Below are 13,873 nucleotides of genomic sequence, written 5' to 3'. Positions count from 1 at the left end.
AAATAGAGATCCGTGTCACGTGTGTGAGTGTGTGCATGTGTGTGTATGAAAGCATATACTGATTATAGAAGATTATTCATTTTCCTTTACCTTAGTTTCCCCTTTACTTCTAAGTCCCCGTGTCTCTTTCTATTGATTCCTTGTGCTGAGATAACTTTATTCTGCTCTTTCACAGCTGTACCTCCTGCACAACACAAGATTTCTCAGTATACAGAACAATACTCAGGTACTCTGAATAGATAAGAATTCTAAAGACCAGAAGATAATTACCACTTCCTTATATTATCCATTTCCATTCAGTCCTCTTTTCTCTAGATTCAATGATCTCAACTCCTTTAGCTATTCCATAAATGGTAAAATGCTGGATCAGCAAATTTACATTTTTTACACTGTTATTATCATTTCAAATGAGATTTATAATTGGCGGTCATTAGGATTGATTATTAATATTCATGCTAATAACTTTCCTTCCACATTCAGATTGCCAAAGTGTATGCTGTTATTTTTAAAAGAAGCTTTTATCACATTACTACTCATTTTCAATTTGTGGTCATTCTTCTCCTCCCCAAGATCTTTATATACCAAACCTGGGGTCATTCTAGTCATTTTTCATTTTGTCAGCTTAATTAATTTGAAGGTAGCCTGGGTTTTATTGTAGAAAATTGAACAATCCATAGGTAATACTAAAATGTTTTAAGAATAGTTTTAACATAATTAACAATTTGTCATTCCACACAGCAAGACGTACCAAATGAATTTTTTTAATTGTTATGATCATCTTTTAAAAAACAAAATGTCTTGACATAGTTGTCATGAGGCATGAATTAGCATATGTAGTAATTATAAGATAAAATGCAGATTAACAAGGACAAGCAATTTTAAAAATTGTCCTTTCAATTAGAAATTGTTTAGAGTATTTAATTTTCATCTATCACCATCATTGTTACATAGTCCCTGTAATGAATTGTGTTCGATTCTGGATCAATTGCAGCCGACAGCATTTCTTCCATTTCCTCCTGAGAAAACGGCTCACCTGGGAAGGACAAGAAAGGAAATTCATCATTTACAATCTGATGGGGTTTTTGTCCTTTCCCTTCCCGCTAGCCAGTTTAATTGCCATGGGACCCCACCAGCCCACCCTGTGTCGCTAGTTACTTTCCCTGAGGCCGAAGAGTCAGCATATCGTGACAGTCTCCAGCGGTTCCAAGAGAATGCTGTTGTACCCCTGGCCACTCGGGACTTACTTTGCATGCAGATATCAGAGCTCAAGCAACCTACAGACTCTGTCATTCCAGCCAAAACAGCGGAGGACATAAAGACATCATGAATGAGGTTGTTTATTTAAGTAAAACTATTGAAATTGCCAAAGCATTAACCTGAAGTCCCAGTTTTATAGGAGGTCTAAACATTATATTTAGTAAGGGTATGAAGAGAGGATGAAATGGTTGGTTATTATGCAAAATTGCTGAAGAGGAGATAACAAAGCCTTGAAATTGTAACAATTATGTCTCTAAATATTCTCTAAGCAGGCCTGGCCAACATGGTGATGCCAGCTGAACCCAGTAACAGATGCCATTTATCATCCATTTCAAAACAGACCTTTTTGTTATAGTTTGGCCCCGTGTTGCCATCTAATGAAACCAAAAGTTGGACAGAAAATCTGTGGGCTTTAGTTGGATTCAGACAACAGCTGAGGGCCATGTTGGCTATTGCTTTCACCCAGATGAGCAGGAAACTCAGGAAGAATGTTGAAAAGGCTGTCAACAACGATAGAACTTTGTCCTGATATTAAGTAAAAATACAGAAATATCCAAATAGCTACCTTACCTGTAAAAAAGTCTTATCCAAGCAGGTAAGTTACCAAGGCCTGAGGGTCACCTATGTTCTGAGCTTAAGTCACCTGCTGCTACAAACACTGTTTTCTAAATTGGAATTCAGTTAATAATCTAGAAATTATTCTAGTGGGGATTTTGATGACAATGATAATAGTATTATTAAACAAGGGGAATATGCTGAGTTCTTTTGAAATCATGCTTACATCCTAAGGAAAAAAAGAATGCCCAAAAAGACAAATTCTGAATGTTTTTTATACCTAATCATTACATATTAAATCCGCTGCCAATGAACTTTGATGGGCACCACGTAAGTCCTTAAAAGAATACTAGTAACAAACATTTATTGAGAACCACCGTGCGCTAGGCATGTATCTAAGTGCTTCACACATACGAGTATTAACTGAGTTAATCTCTCAACCACCTCTTGAGAGGTAAAAACTGTCAGCCCCACTTACAGTGGAAAACATGAGCAAACAGAGAAACGGATAGAACTGAGTTCTGAAGGCCAGCAGTCCAGCTCAAGGCCCACGAGCTCAAAGCCCAAACTGTATCTCTGAGAACAAAGCCCTGCTCACAGTAAGCTACAGAAGGTCATCACACTGCTTCCTCAGGTAAGGGGAGATAGATGCAGCATTTGATTAAGGATGGGAGGAAAATCGCTTAACGATTAAATGTACAAGCTTGAGAGCCAAACTGCCTGGGTTCAAATGCTAAGTTGTCTCATTAGCTTTAAGATGCTGGGCAAGTCACTTCACCTCTCTGCGCCTCTGTGAAATGGAAGTGATAAGAATACTACCTATCGGGGGCGGACGGGTGGCTCAGTTGGTTAGAGCGTGTCCTCTCAACCACAAGGCTGCCGTTTGGACTCCTCAATTCCTGCATGGGATGGTGGGCAGCGCCCCCTGCAACTAGCATCGGCAACTGGACCTGGAGCTGAGCTGTGCCCTCCACAACTAAGACTGAAAGAACAACAACTTGAAGCTGAACGGCACCCTCCACAACTAAGATTGAAAGGACAACAACTTGACTTGGAAAAAAGGCCTGGAAGTACACACTGTTCCCCAATAAAGTCCTGTTCCCCTTCCCCAATAAAATCTTAAAAAAAAAAAAAAAAAAGAAGAAGAAGAAGAAGAAGAAAAGAATAACCTATTTCATAGGGTTGTTATCAGGATAAAAGTGTTGTTATTTGAATAGTACTTAGAATACTGTCTGGCACATAAGTAGCAACATGTGTTAGTTTAAAAACATTTTTTGAGCTCTTCCCTGCTGCTAAATACTGTCTGACACAAAACACATGCCTGGGCACATGTGGACTTCTACCTTGTAGGAACTTGATTCAATGTGACTTACTATGTTTATCATGTGACATCCTGGGCATTCAGAATGCATATTCTCAAACTGATTGACATTCTGCGGACATTGTGCAAAGTGGAATTGTCTCTGTATCCAGTGCAATCTGCTCCTGACTTCCCTAGTTCAGTCAGTAGCGTCACATAATACATCAGCCAGGTCAAAGCCTCATTCCTTTTGACTCAGCTCCCATCTTTGTCGCCTGCACTCTGTTACTCATCACGACCCGTGGATCCCGCGGGAGACAGTCCTACTGCATCAATCTCTTCTTTCCATTCCCATTGCCACTGCCAGATCAGGCCCTTATTAGGGTAGCTTCAAAATGCTGAGATAGCCTCCTAACCGGTCTCCGTAGTCTAACCTCTTCCTCACTCATCTAACCAACCTATCAACACTGGATTAACTTTCCCACAATCCCCTTGCTGTGTGAATCATCTGCTCAAACCCCGACAGTGCTTCTCCGTTGCCCACAGGATAAACTTTAAGCTCCTGAGCCCAGGCGTCCACAACCTCCTCCCAGTAGATCGAGCCAGACTCACTTCCTGCTGTTTGCCAGCAAGGCCTTCTGGGCCCTGTCTTCTCACAGGCTCCCAAATATGCTCATTCCTACCTCCCAGTTTTTGTTCAGACTGTTTTTTCCAGCTATGTCTTCCTCTCATTGGCTCCTTCACCCACTCTTCATTCATCTACTTGTTCATTCATTAATTCAACAAACATTCGTTGAGACTTACTCTGGGTGTGGGGGGTTCTATAATGCATAAGATTTTACCCCCGCTCTCAATAACTCCCCACATAAATTCTACCATCTTAAAAAACCAATTTTCTCTTCAAAAAAATTGTTCCCAGACCAAGCTTTCCAGGCTGATACTCATTTTTTTCCATTGTCTTATATTTTTGAATTGTGTTATAAGTTAGGTTTATTTCCCTAAATAAGACTACACTATCCTTGAGAAAGGGAACAGATTTTAGTATCATTACCTCTCACCTTACTTAGTACCCCTCATCATACCAATGACATTAAACTCTTCTGGCTACTTTGACTAAATTCATATAGTCTAATATAATCTAGGATTTACTTTCCTGAAATGAATCCATGGGATGAAGAGGCTGATGCTTTGAAAGTCATAATATTTCCATGAAAATTAATCCCTAAGATAATTTTCACAATGTTGTAAGAGTTCTTGGGTGGCAGCTATGATTATCAGATCATTCTCTCATTTCCTGTATTCTCACCTAAAGATGGATCAAGTCAAAATGGTTAAACCAGTTGCACATGTAGATGCAGTCTTAGCCTTCCCTACTCAAAATTACTTGCACTTTCGATGCTGTCTCAAGTGATTAGCAACTCTGAATCACTCAGGACTCAATCTGTGAACCAGTGAATTGAACCAAGGAGACAGAAGTCTAACTTTGTATGGGAGAAGGAAGTGACCAATATAAGAATGGACAACAAAATGTCCATTAGGCTACTGACATTCAGAGAAAACAAATTTACACATCAGCCTAATCAGAGAGGATTCCTAAAGGAAATATGTTGGCATATACAGGTGTACAGACATTATGTTGTAAGTGTGTGTATAGTTCAAGTTCAAAGCAAATCTAATGGTTCCATTAGCATAAAAAACTGAAAATTTTCATGTGAATTCATATTCAATTGAGGCTATATTATCTGTAACTTCAACAACTGAAAAGCTCTTTAAAAAGGAATTTTTATATACTCCAATTTAAATCATTGATCTAGTAACAGGTATTAATTTATAGCGATTGATAGTTCATGTTTTCCAGATGGCATACCTTTTATTCTGGAAATACTCTAAGTGAATGAAATGCCTTCCACTTATTGAAGCATCATTATACTTTACAAAATTCTATAAGGCAACAGTCCATCTCCCCTAAACCTACCTTTTTTCCTCTTACCCACCACAAAACAGAAACCACCCCAATACCAAAATAATAAAAATAGTCCATAACTCTTTTTAACCAGAATGATTGATTTTAAAGTATCCCCTAGAATTTTTGTACAATTGTTTTTAAATTATTAATCACTTAAATAAATCATGATTTTATGTAATAAATCACTCTTACCTTCTTCAGTCATATATTTGATCAGTTCCTCCTTAGAAAGAAACCCACGTTTAAGTGGATCTAATACCTAGGAGAAAAGAAAAGACAGATATTATATTTTCGTTCGGTGAATAGATTCTACATGATGAATTTTTCATATAATTGTAAATACATATAAAATCTGGAGCTTACACACCTCAAAGGCTCGAAGAAGGATATCTTCTGGAATTGGTCTGTATCTAATTATGCAATAAAAGGAGTAAATGCCACAGAATTTAGTTCAGTCTCTACATAACAAATAATTACATGAAATGAAACAACAGCTGCTAACATACTAGAAAAATAATACTTTCCTCACTGAAATCTTTTTGGATTTCTAGATATAAAACTTGAAAGCACTCCACACCCACAGGAAATATTTAGTTCAAAATCATTGGCATGTTTCATGTTATCTGTTAGCTTTTTTTGTCATTATGGAAATCAATGTATCTGGGAACAAAATTTCTACAATAAACCAACTATAGCTAATGCTATACTTTCTCTAGAAAAATAATTAGGGTTAATTCTTATTTACACTGATAATTCAAAATACAAGATAGTAAGAATGTTGTTGATTTATGCTTTTTGTAGCTTATTTGCCATTTAATTACACTTTGCTTATTAGTTGATACTAAAGTGGTTGATATTTCTAAGCACATCCCAACTGGCAGTTCAGAAGCACAGTGAAAAGTTAGACTGAAGCTTTCCGGAGATAAAGACTGGTTGAGTACAAAAGACAAAGTGAAAAAGCCAAGTGATTTGGAATTAATGTAATTGTAATCATTACCTTATCTTAACAACTGCACTTACTTTCTTACCTTCTCTCCAGTAGTACATTGGTCATCACTGGAAGAAATTTTTCAAATCGAACGTATCCAGTGGGTTCTTCTTCCTCTACCTAAATAGTTAATAAAAAAATATTATTTATTCAACAGGTGTACTGAGCAGCTACTTTTTCTAAGCACTGTGCCAAGTGCTGAGGATTTGATAATGAGCATCCGTGGGCAGGGTCCCTGCTCACACTTTATATTCTGATAGTGGAGACGTACATTAATCAAAAAAACAACAAAGCTGAGTGTCTAATTATAAGTTTATGTAAGCACAGTGAAGTGAAGCAGCATGGGTCTATTAGAGCATAAATAAAGGAAACTTTCTAGGCCAGGAGATCAGGGAAGGCATTCATGAGGAAATCACACTTGAGCTGATTTACAAAGGATGGCTAGCAGTCATTAGAGAAAGACAGCAGGGAACAGACTCCCACACAGAGGAAATTATAAGCACTAAGACCCTGTGTGATGCATTGGAGGCCAGGAAGCTGGAGGATGGAGAGCAAGGAGAGTATTTCCAGATGAGGCTGGAGAGAGACAAGAACCAGACCTTGCAGGGCCTTATCGTCCATGAAAGTGACTTGGTTGTTATCCTAAGACCAATGAGAAATCATTGAAGGTCTCACAAATGTGTGCCTGAAAGATTATACTGGTTGCAGGTGAGGCAGCTTCTGTAGTAATAACCTAAGGGATTAGAGTGGTGGCATGGAGAGAGAAGTGGATGGTTTCAAGAAATATTTAAGAAGTAAAATCAATAGGACCTGGTGCTGCATCTATTACGGGCAAGGATGAGAAAAAAGAGAGTGGTCAAGGACAACTCCCAGGATTCTAACTTGCACAAATGCGATGGAGTGATGTTTTTCCCTAAAACAAGGAACACTGGATAAGAGACCAGGTTAAGGGACCAACCATTATCTCAAGGACCAAAGTATATATCAGGTCAGTAGTACTTATTAAATACCTAGATGGTCAATGGAACTTTGTTCTACTACCACTAAGTAAGAGAATGCTATACCTGGAAAGAGAATTGTTGGAAACCAGCACTATTAGATGACAGTGAGAAAGACTCCTGTCCATAGGTTCAACTTTGATGGTGTGGCTGAACAAAGCACCATTGATCTAACTTTCATGTCAGACTATTTACAAGGAGCTGTACATTTCCCACTCCCTTACAAAAATCCTATCAAAAGGCTCATATATCCCAACTCAACAGAAGGGCTTTTAACAGACTTATTCTTTGAGCAAAAAATAAGAAATCTATAGGTTATTATTGCTAAGTTATATACACTGTCATCCAAATGACAACTGTTTTTTGAATGTTTATACTAGATTCTCATGTAGTATGAGTGGAGTCCCCACACTCCACTGTCAGCAGAATATGTCCTCCATCTAATGACAGAATGAGGGCTGATGAATAAAGCTTTGCGGTTCAAAAGTAGAAAGAAAAGTAATTTCATTTTCAACTTGAGCAGATTGTGGGAATCTATGACCCAACACTGTCCTCTAGAGGCCACATCTTATCCACTCTTTAGAACAAAAAGATACATAAGCAATGGCATCAAAACTATACAATTATATGATAATTCTAAATACAGCATAATGGACTATTTTATATCTATCAGACACTATTTTATTTATAAATGGTTTTTAAATATTTACATAAACTTTTTATTGTAGAATAGTTTTAGATGTATAGAAAAGTTGCAAAAACAGTCCAGAGTTCCCACATACCCCTCACCCAGTTTCCCCTGTGCTTAACTCTTAAAATATTATAGTACATACAACTGTAATTGGTTCATTGTCACAATTAATGAACCAATATGGATACATAATTATTCACTAAACTCCACACTTTTTTGGATTCCATACGTTTATCTCAATGGCATTTTAAAAATATGGTATTTTCCTCTATCACAAAAGAGAAACAAGAATAGAGTAGAATACCACTTCTGAGAATTTAGAAACAGGTGTGTGGAGACACACAGATAAGACGTGATTCTATTATTTCTGGGGCAGAACGAGCTAGTTAACTTTATGAGACCATCAATAAGACAAACACTACTTTCTAGAAATGTTTGTTATTCAATGATGGCTCAATGATTATTTAAATCCATGTATTAAAATGACTTTAAGATTTAATAGAAATATATAAAATATTGAACCATATATATACAAATATATATATGTATATATACAAACCACAAAATATAGTGTATATATACACATATATAGTAAATACACAGAGAGAGAGAGAGAGAGAAAGAGAGAGAAAGAGAGAGAGAGAGAGAGAGAGAGAGAGAGAGAGAGAGAGAGAGAGATGAGCTGTATCCACCCCAAATTCCTATGTTGAAGTCATAACTCCAGTACATCAGCATGTGACTTATTTGGAGATAAGGTATTTACAAAGGTAATCAAATTACAATGGTCATTAGGGTGGGCCTTAAGCCACTATGATTGATGTCCTTACAAAAAGGGGAAATTTGGACACACAGACATGCACACAGGAAGAATGCCGTGTGAACATGAAGACAGCCACCTACCAGTCAAAGGGAAAGGCCCGGAGCAGATTCTTCCCTCACGGCCACCAGGAGGAACCCACCCTACCAACACCTTGATTTTGGACTTCTAGCCTCCAGACTGTGAGATGAATTTCAGTTGTTTAAGCCACTGTTTGTTACAGCAGAATTATTTGTTACAAATAAAACATATATATGTATATATACATCTATATGTATTCTAAATATGTATGGCACATTTTAATCCAAAGACTTTGAATCACTATCATGAGCCTAAGTCCCTACATTTATCTATTGGAGATTAGCAAAGCAGATATTCAAAATTCAGAACTGACTTTATAGAGTTGATACAGAGAAAATGGGGCAGTTCAGACCTACTTTCTCTGGGAGAAAACTCAATTAACCAACTTATAATGAAATGAATTCAAGAAAGAGTCCCTAAATTATAGCAGACATTTCTGAAAAGACTAGAGATTCATTGCCATTTTTTTCACTCACAGCAAAGTCATACTGGGAAAACCCACTTAACTTTGGTATTAGTTAGGGTCTTTAAAAAAAATTGTTGCCTTTCTCGTAGAAAAATATCACAATATATTCACCATGTCAGGCCAAAGGTAGCTTAAAATATTCTGATTAAAAGTCATCCCCTAGCTTCAGTGTCCTCATTTGTAATAAAGGGAGAACAGCAATATCTACTTACACGCTTTCGTGAAGGTTACATGTGATAACATGAAGGTGCCTCATGAACCTTGAGAATCGTTTATGATGATTATTATTTCTATCAATAGCGTACACACTTTTGTCTCTGTATCATGCAGTGACACCTCCTCCTAAAGAATCAATTTCTGGTGATAAAATTTTGGACACATCATCCGTGACCCAACATATGGACCTAACTGTTAATACGGAAGTTTGGTTCTGCCTCCTATCTGTAAATTGCAGCATGGAAGGTGGCGAAAATGTATTAAATTGCTGGGCATATCTAATACCTCATCCCTCAGCCCGGGACCCCTGCCTGGTGGACAGGGTATATGGATTAGCAGTGAGGCTTCCATCTCTGCTGTTTCCCTGCCTGCTTCTTTGGACTGATAGGAGAGGGAGAGTAACAGCCAGCCACCAAATACGTCCCTCTTCTTCAAAAGACAAAGACCAATAAAACAAATATATCTTTTTGTTGCAAACATGAATGAGGCAAAGTTAGTTATAATCTAGCTTGTTTCACCTAAGAGGAAGGCTAATGTGCTAAAAAAGAGGTAACAGTTGGATAGTAACCTCGGCAGCATTTAGGAACGCCAAGGTATACAACCTCTTTGCAGGAAGATCCCCCAGCTTACCCTTCAAGTACCATTTATAGTGGATTCACTTTAATAATGTGCCAGTAGATGTTTGCCTGGAAGACCACGGCCCTGATACACCAGCTTCTCCTCCAGAGAATTATGGTGGAGTAAGTGACCTGAAGAAAATACACTGCTTTCATTGCCACACAAAGGGGCCCCACCTTCGCGAGGCTACCAGTGCCTTCAGACGCTCCACGGTCTCTACATCCTCTTCCCCAAAATGGAGAAGTCTCAATTATGTAACTACTGAGGGATTTTTAAAAATCTCAAAATTTATCTACGTCTCACAGCAGGAGACAAATGCTGCTTCTCACCCTACTTTGGTAAAAATCCATTTTCTTCATCTCTTTTGAATCTAAAGAAATTCGGGCACGGAGAGGTGAAGGGCCTATCTTGGGCCTCAAAGTCAGTCAGGTGTTTTGATGGGATCACAGCCGAGTTCTTTACTCCCATTCCCATAGTGAAATCATCAGGCCATCTCTTTTCTCATTAAAGCATTATTTATTTTAATGCTGAACTCACTGAATCGGCACAATAAAACACACGGTGAAAATTCATTTCTCCCCAGTGACATAACAATCAGCCAATAAACTGAACTATTTCATGCTTCACAAAAGCAAGATAATATCAGTAGTTAAGATAGTTTATAAAGCACCTACATTTCAACCAGTTCCAGGTCACCAAATAAGATATGCAAATGAATTTTTTTTAACTATTTGTAGTAAAAAATATTTCAATTTAGACTCTAAATAACTCATATATAAGTTTTGACCTAAATCATGTTTAAAAAGCAAAGCATAAGTACAATTTAGAAAATATTTCTCTACCTTGGGAAGAACAAAATAATTGTAAAGCTGCCTGTTTTGTTTTGTTTTTAATTACTTATTCAAACATTGCAGAGGCTGTTGTGCAAAAATTAGGATATGTGATTCTTTTGGGTTATAAGTCCCTTTCTTATTACTAGAAGTTTAAAAGAAAAAAAGACTAAATCATCTCTGGCTGGACTGTCAGAGATTCTAAGAATCAACAGGCGGCTAAATCAGGTAATTGATAAGGTCCCTTCCAACTATGACCTTCTACAATTTGGAGCTATGCGGGAATCAGTGGCTGTCAAGCCATTCATTTCCCGATTTTCCCCTTCGGGGGTGAGGGGCCTCAAAGGGCTCCAGCTACACTAATTGTTTCACACCCTTCAATTCCGGTTTCTCTCCACTTAGGTAGGCATGAGAGCTCCTCCTTACCCCCGTGTGGTCCTCTCCTGTTTGACAGAGGCAGCCAGTGTTGGAGTAACTGTCCCCATTAAGGTACTCTTCTACCCATTTACACCAAACGCAGTTGTTTAAAATTCTATTGCAATAACATTGGAGGAAAAGCTTGACCTGGGTTGAGATTTGGTTTAAGAAAAGGAGCAGTGGTTAAAACAATAGATAGCAGCATATAGTGATGAATAAAGAGTGATCCTCTTTCTCCCTAATGAGAAAATTCCCTACAAGAATTTTGCTCAAGTCGAATAATATATAAATTTATTAGGTCCACAGATGTATTTAAAATCATATATATAACATGTTAACTTTTAAATAGCACTGTTTATTTTTACATTTTATATATCTTTACATTTTATAAAGCAATTTTATTCAAACTCTCAATGCATCTTCAACAACAGAACTTTCTTTCCTAAGTTTGCCTTCTTTAGACACCTCATGTAAGTGGAATCATGAAATATTTGTCTTTTTTGTGACTAGCATATTTCACATAGCATAATATTCTCAAAGTTCATCCGTGTTATAGTACGTACATGACAGGATTTCCTTCTCAAAATGTTAGTTTTTAAAGATTAGATAACAGTATGGAAGAATTGTTTTGATGTAATATTGAGTAAAAAAAGTAAAATATTCTCATTGTGTTTGAATGATGGATACTCGAGAAACCATTCCCCTACTTTTTTCCTGTCCGGTTTTATTTAATCAGCATGTATTTATTTTAATAATGAAAACTTTGTAACAACATGGAAAATGATTGTGATAGAATTAGATTTAAAAAACAAGCTTCAGAATTATACATACTGAATTGTACTATAAGATTACAGTCATGTTAAAACATGTACAGGAAAATAATATGGAAGGAAATGCACTAAAATACTGACAATGATTATATTAAGGTGATGGATTATTGGAAAGGATTTTTTTTCTCTAAAAATTTTCTGTAATGTGAATATTACTTATACAATAAAAAATTCGAAACACAAATTTGTATTACTCCATTGTCATGGTTCTGTTCTACACAAACTTATGAAACATACTTATTTATAAATATACATTAATATTTAAAACCTCTGTTACAGATTTCCCTGGCTCCTGTTTTCCTGCTGTTGATCACTGCTTTAGCAGCATTTACTATTTTCTTGCAACTACAAATAAACAACACTGTCAGTGTATTCTTTGTACAACACATTTTCCTCAACCCTCACCCCACCCCCAAATTTACCTATTTCTATTCAGAAGTAATGGCTGGGAGCCATTACGAGATAATCCCCAAAGTACCTCCAGGTCTACAATTCATTTAACATGAACACAAATTAGGGCACGTCTATTCCATTCTCCCACTGTCCTCAATGCCAAGATGCGTAGGCAAAACAACAGATCAAAATATTTCATGTCACCAACTACTTTATAGTAAGAGAGTAATTACTCCATCCTTTCCCAGTCTCTGAGAAGCTAAGTACAGTCAGATTCGGAATAATGTGACCTCAAGGCTCTTCTGGAACCAGAATGATATAATTAAAGTGCCAGTTGATGGAAATTCCCACTTCACAAGTATGTGGATTATGCAGATTTCATCCTACCAACTAAACAGCCATTTCTAAAGTTCCAAAGAAAAAAATTTCTGAAGATACTTAACCAATTAAAAGCAATAAGAAACCCTGATTTGGGACCTTTGGGGCTTGTGGCATGTCTGGTATGGCATGGTATTTTTCATCCACAGGAAATAACTCAGTAGAATCATTACATTGTTTTAACTAGTTACTAGGGAGTGTCTATCACACTTTGACATGATAAAGGCTTCTCACCACTATTAATTTAACAGTAAATCATTGACCACAGATATGCAAAATGCTATAGAACATTTATTTGTGGATGATTTCTTCATTTTAGCCAAATGAATGGGACTGAATACTATCTCAAGTATTTAAATGCCTATGTATTTAAAATTTTGATGTTCACAGTTGTGAAAATGTTCAAACCTTTCATGAGCCAAATTAGGATGGGTAATTTTAAGTTTTCTTGTGCCTCTGTATCTCTGGAGATGGCACATAGTAAATGCTCAATAATTACTTGTTGAATGAATGCTCACCAGCTCACAATAGTTTTTAATTACTTTTACTTACTATAGACTTGGAAGTATTGAGCACATGAGTCAGAACAATAATAAAACTCTTCACTCAAATAGCTCTGCAGTGCTTTGCAAACCTGAATTTCCACATTTGCTACTGTTCTGTTACCAGGTCTTGTAAGTAGTCTAATAATTGTATTAAACTGTGCTAAGTATTAGGGGCGAGAGGGAAAGTGTAATTACAACCAGAATATTGCTCAGGACTTCAGGAACCAGTACATTTCAGGCTTTGTTCTTGGTGCTAAGGATGCAATGATGTACAAAACAGATAAACTTTCTGCCTTCAAGAAGCTCATGTTACAGACGTGAAAGACAGACACATAAATAGATGACCTCAGATTGTGCTGAACAGTATTGGAAAAACGCAAAGGGTTGGACTGTCCAATCATGTTCACCAGCATCAGAGCTCTTACCTAGTTATCAGACTTTCACGCATACAGATTCACAAGGCACAGATGAAACGTGGGGCAGTGTAGAATGCCAACACCGTCTCTAAGACCCTTTCTTGCCACATT

General features: G+C 37.1%; 1 protein-coding gene across 3 annotated transcripts in view; it reads right to left on the bottom strand.

Annotated features, from left to right (window-relative positions):
* Positions 1-745: 745 nt before the first annotated feature.
* DRC8 (dynein regulatory complex subunit 8) overlaps positions 746-13,873 on the bottom strand; it is a 107,363-nt gene continuing 94,235 nt past the window's right edge. For all 3 annotated transcript variants that reach the window (XM_019730867.3, XM_019730866.3, XM_019730868.3), the window contains 4 exons: positions 6,107-6,186; positions 5,446-5,488; positions 5,271-5,337; positions 746-1,033 (listed from right to left, as the gene is read on the bottom strand). In XM_019730867.3, coding sequence (XP_019586426.3) covers positions 918-1,033; positions 5,271-5,337; positions 5,446-5,488; positions 6,107-6,186 — 306 coding nt within the window. In that variant the 3' untranslated portion in view covers positions 746-917. The remainder of the gene's footprint in view (positions 1,034-5,270; positions 5,338-5,445; positions 5,489-6,106; positions 6,187-13,873) is intronic.

This window comes from Rhinolophus sinicus, chromosome 6, assembly GCF_057876585.1.
Source record: "Rhinolophus sinicus isolate RSI-liver-muscle chromosome 6, RSI-T2T, whole genome shotgun sequence".
Lineage (NCBI taxonomy): Eukaryota > Metazoa > Chordata > Mammalia > Chiroptera > Rhinolophidae > Rhinolophus > Rhinolophus sinicus.
The sequence above is the reverse complement of the archived record's forward strand: the minus strand, read 5'-3'. Positions and strand labels throughout refer to the sequence as shown.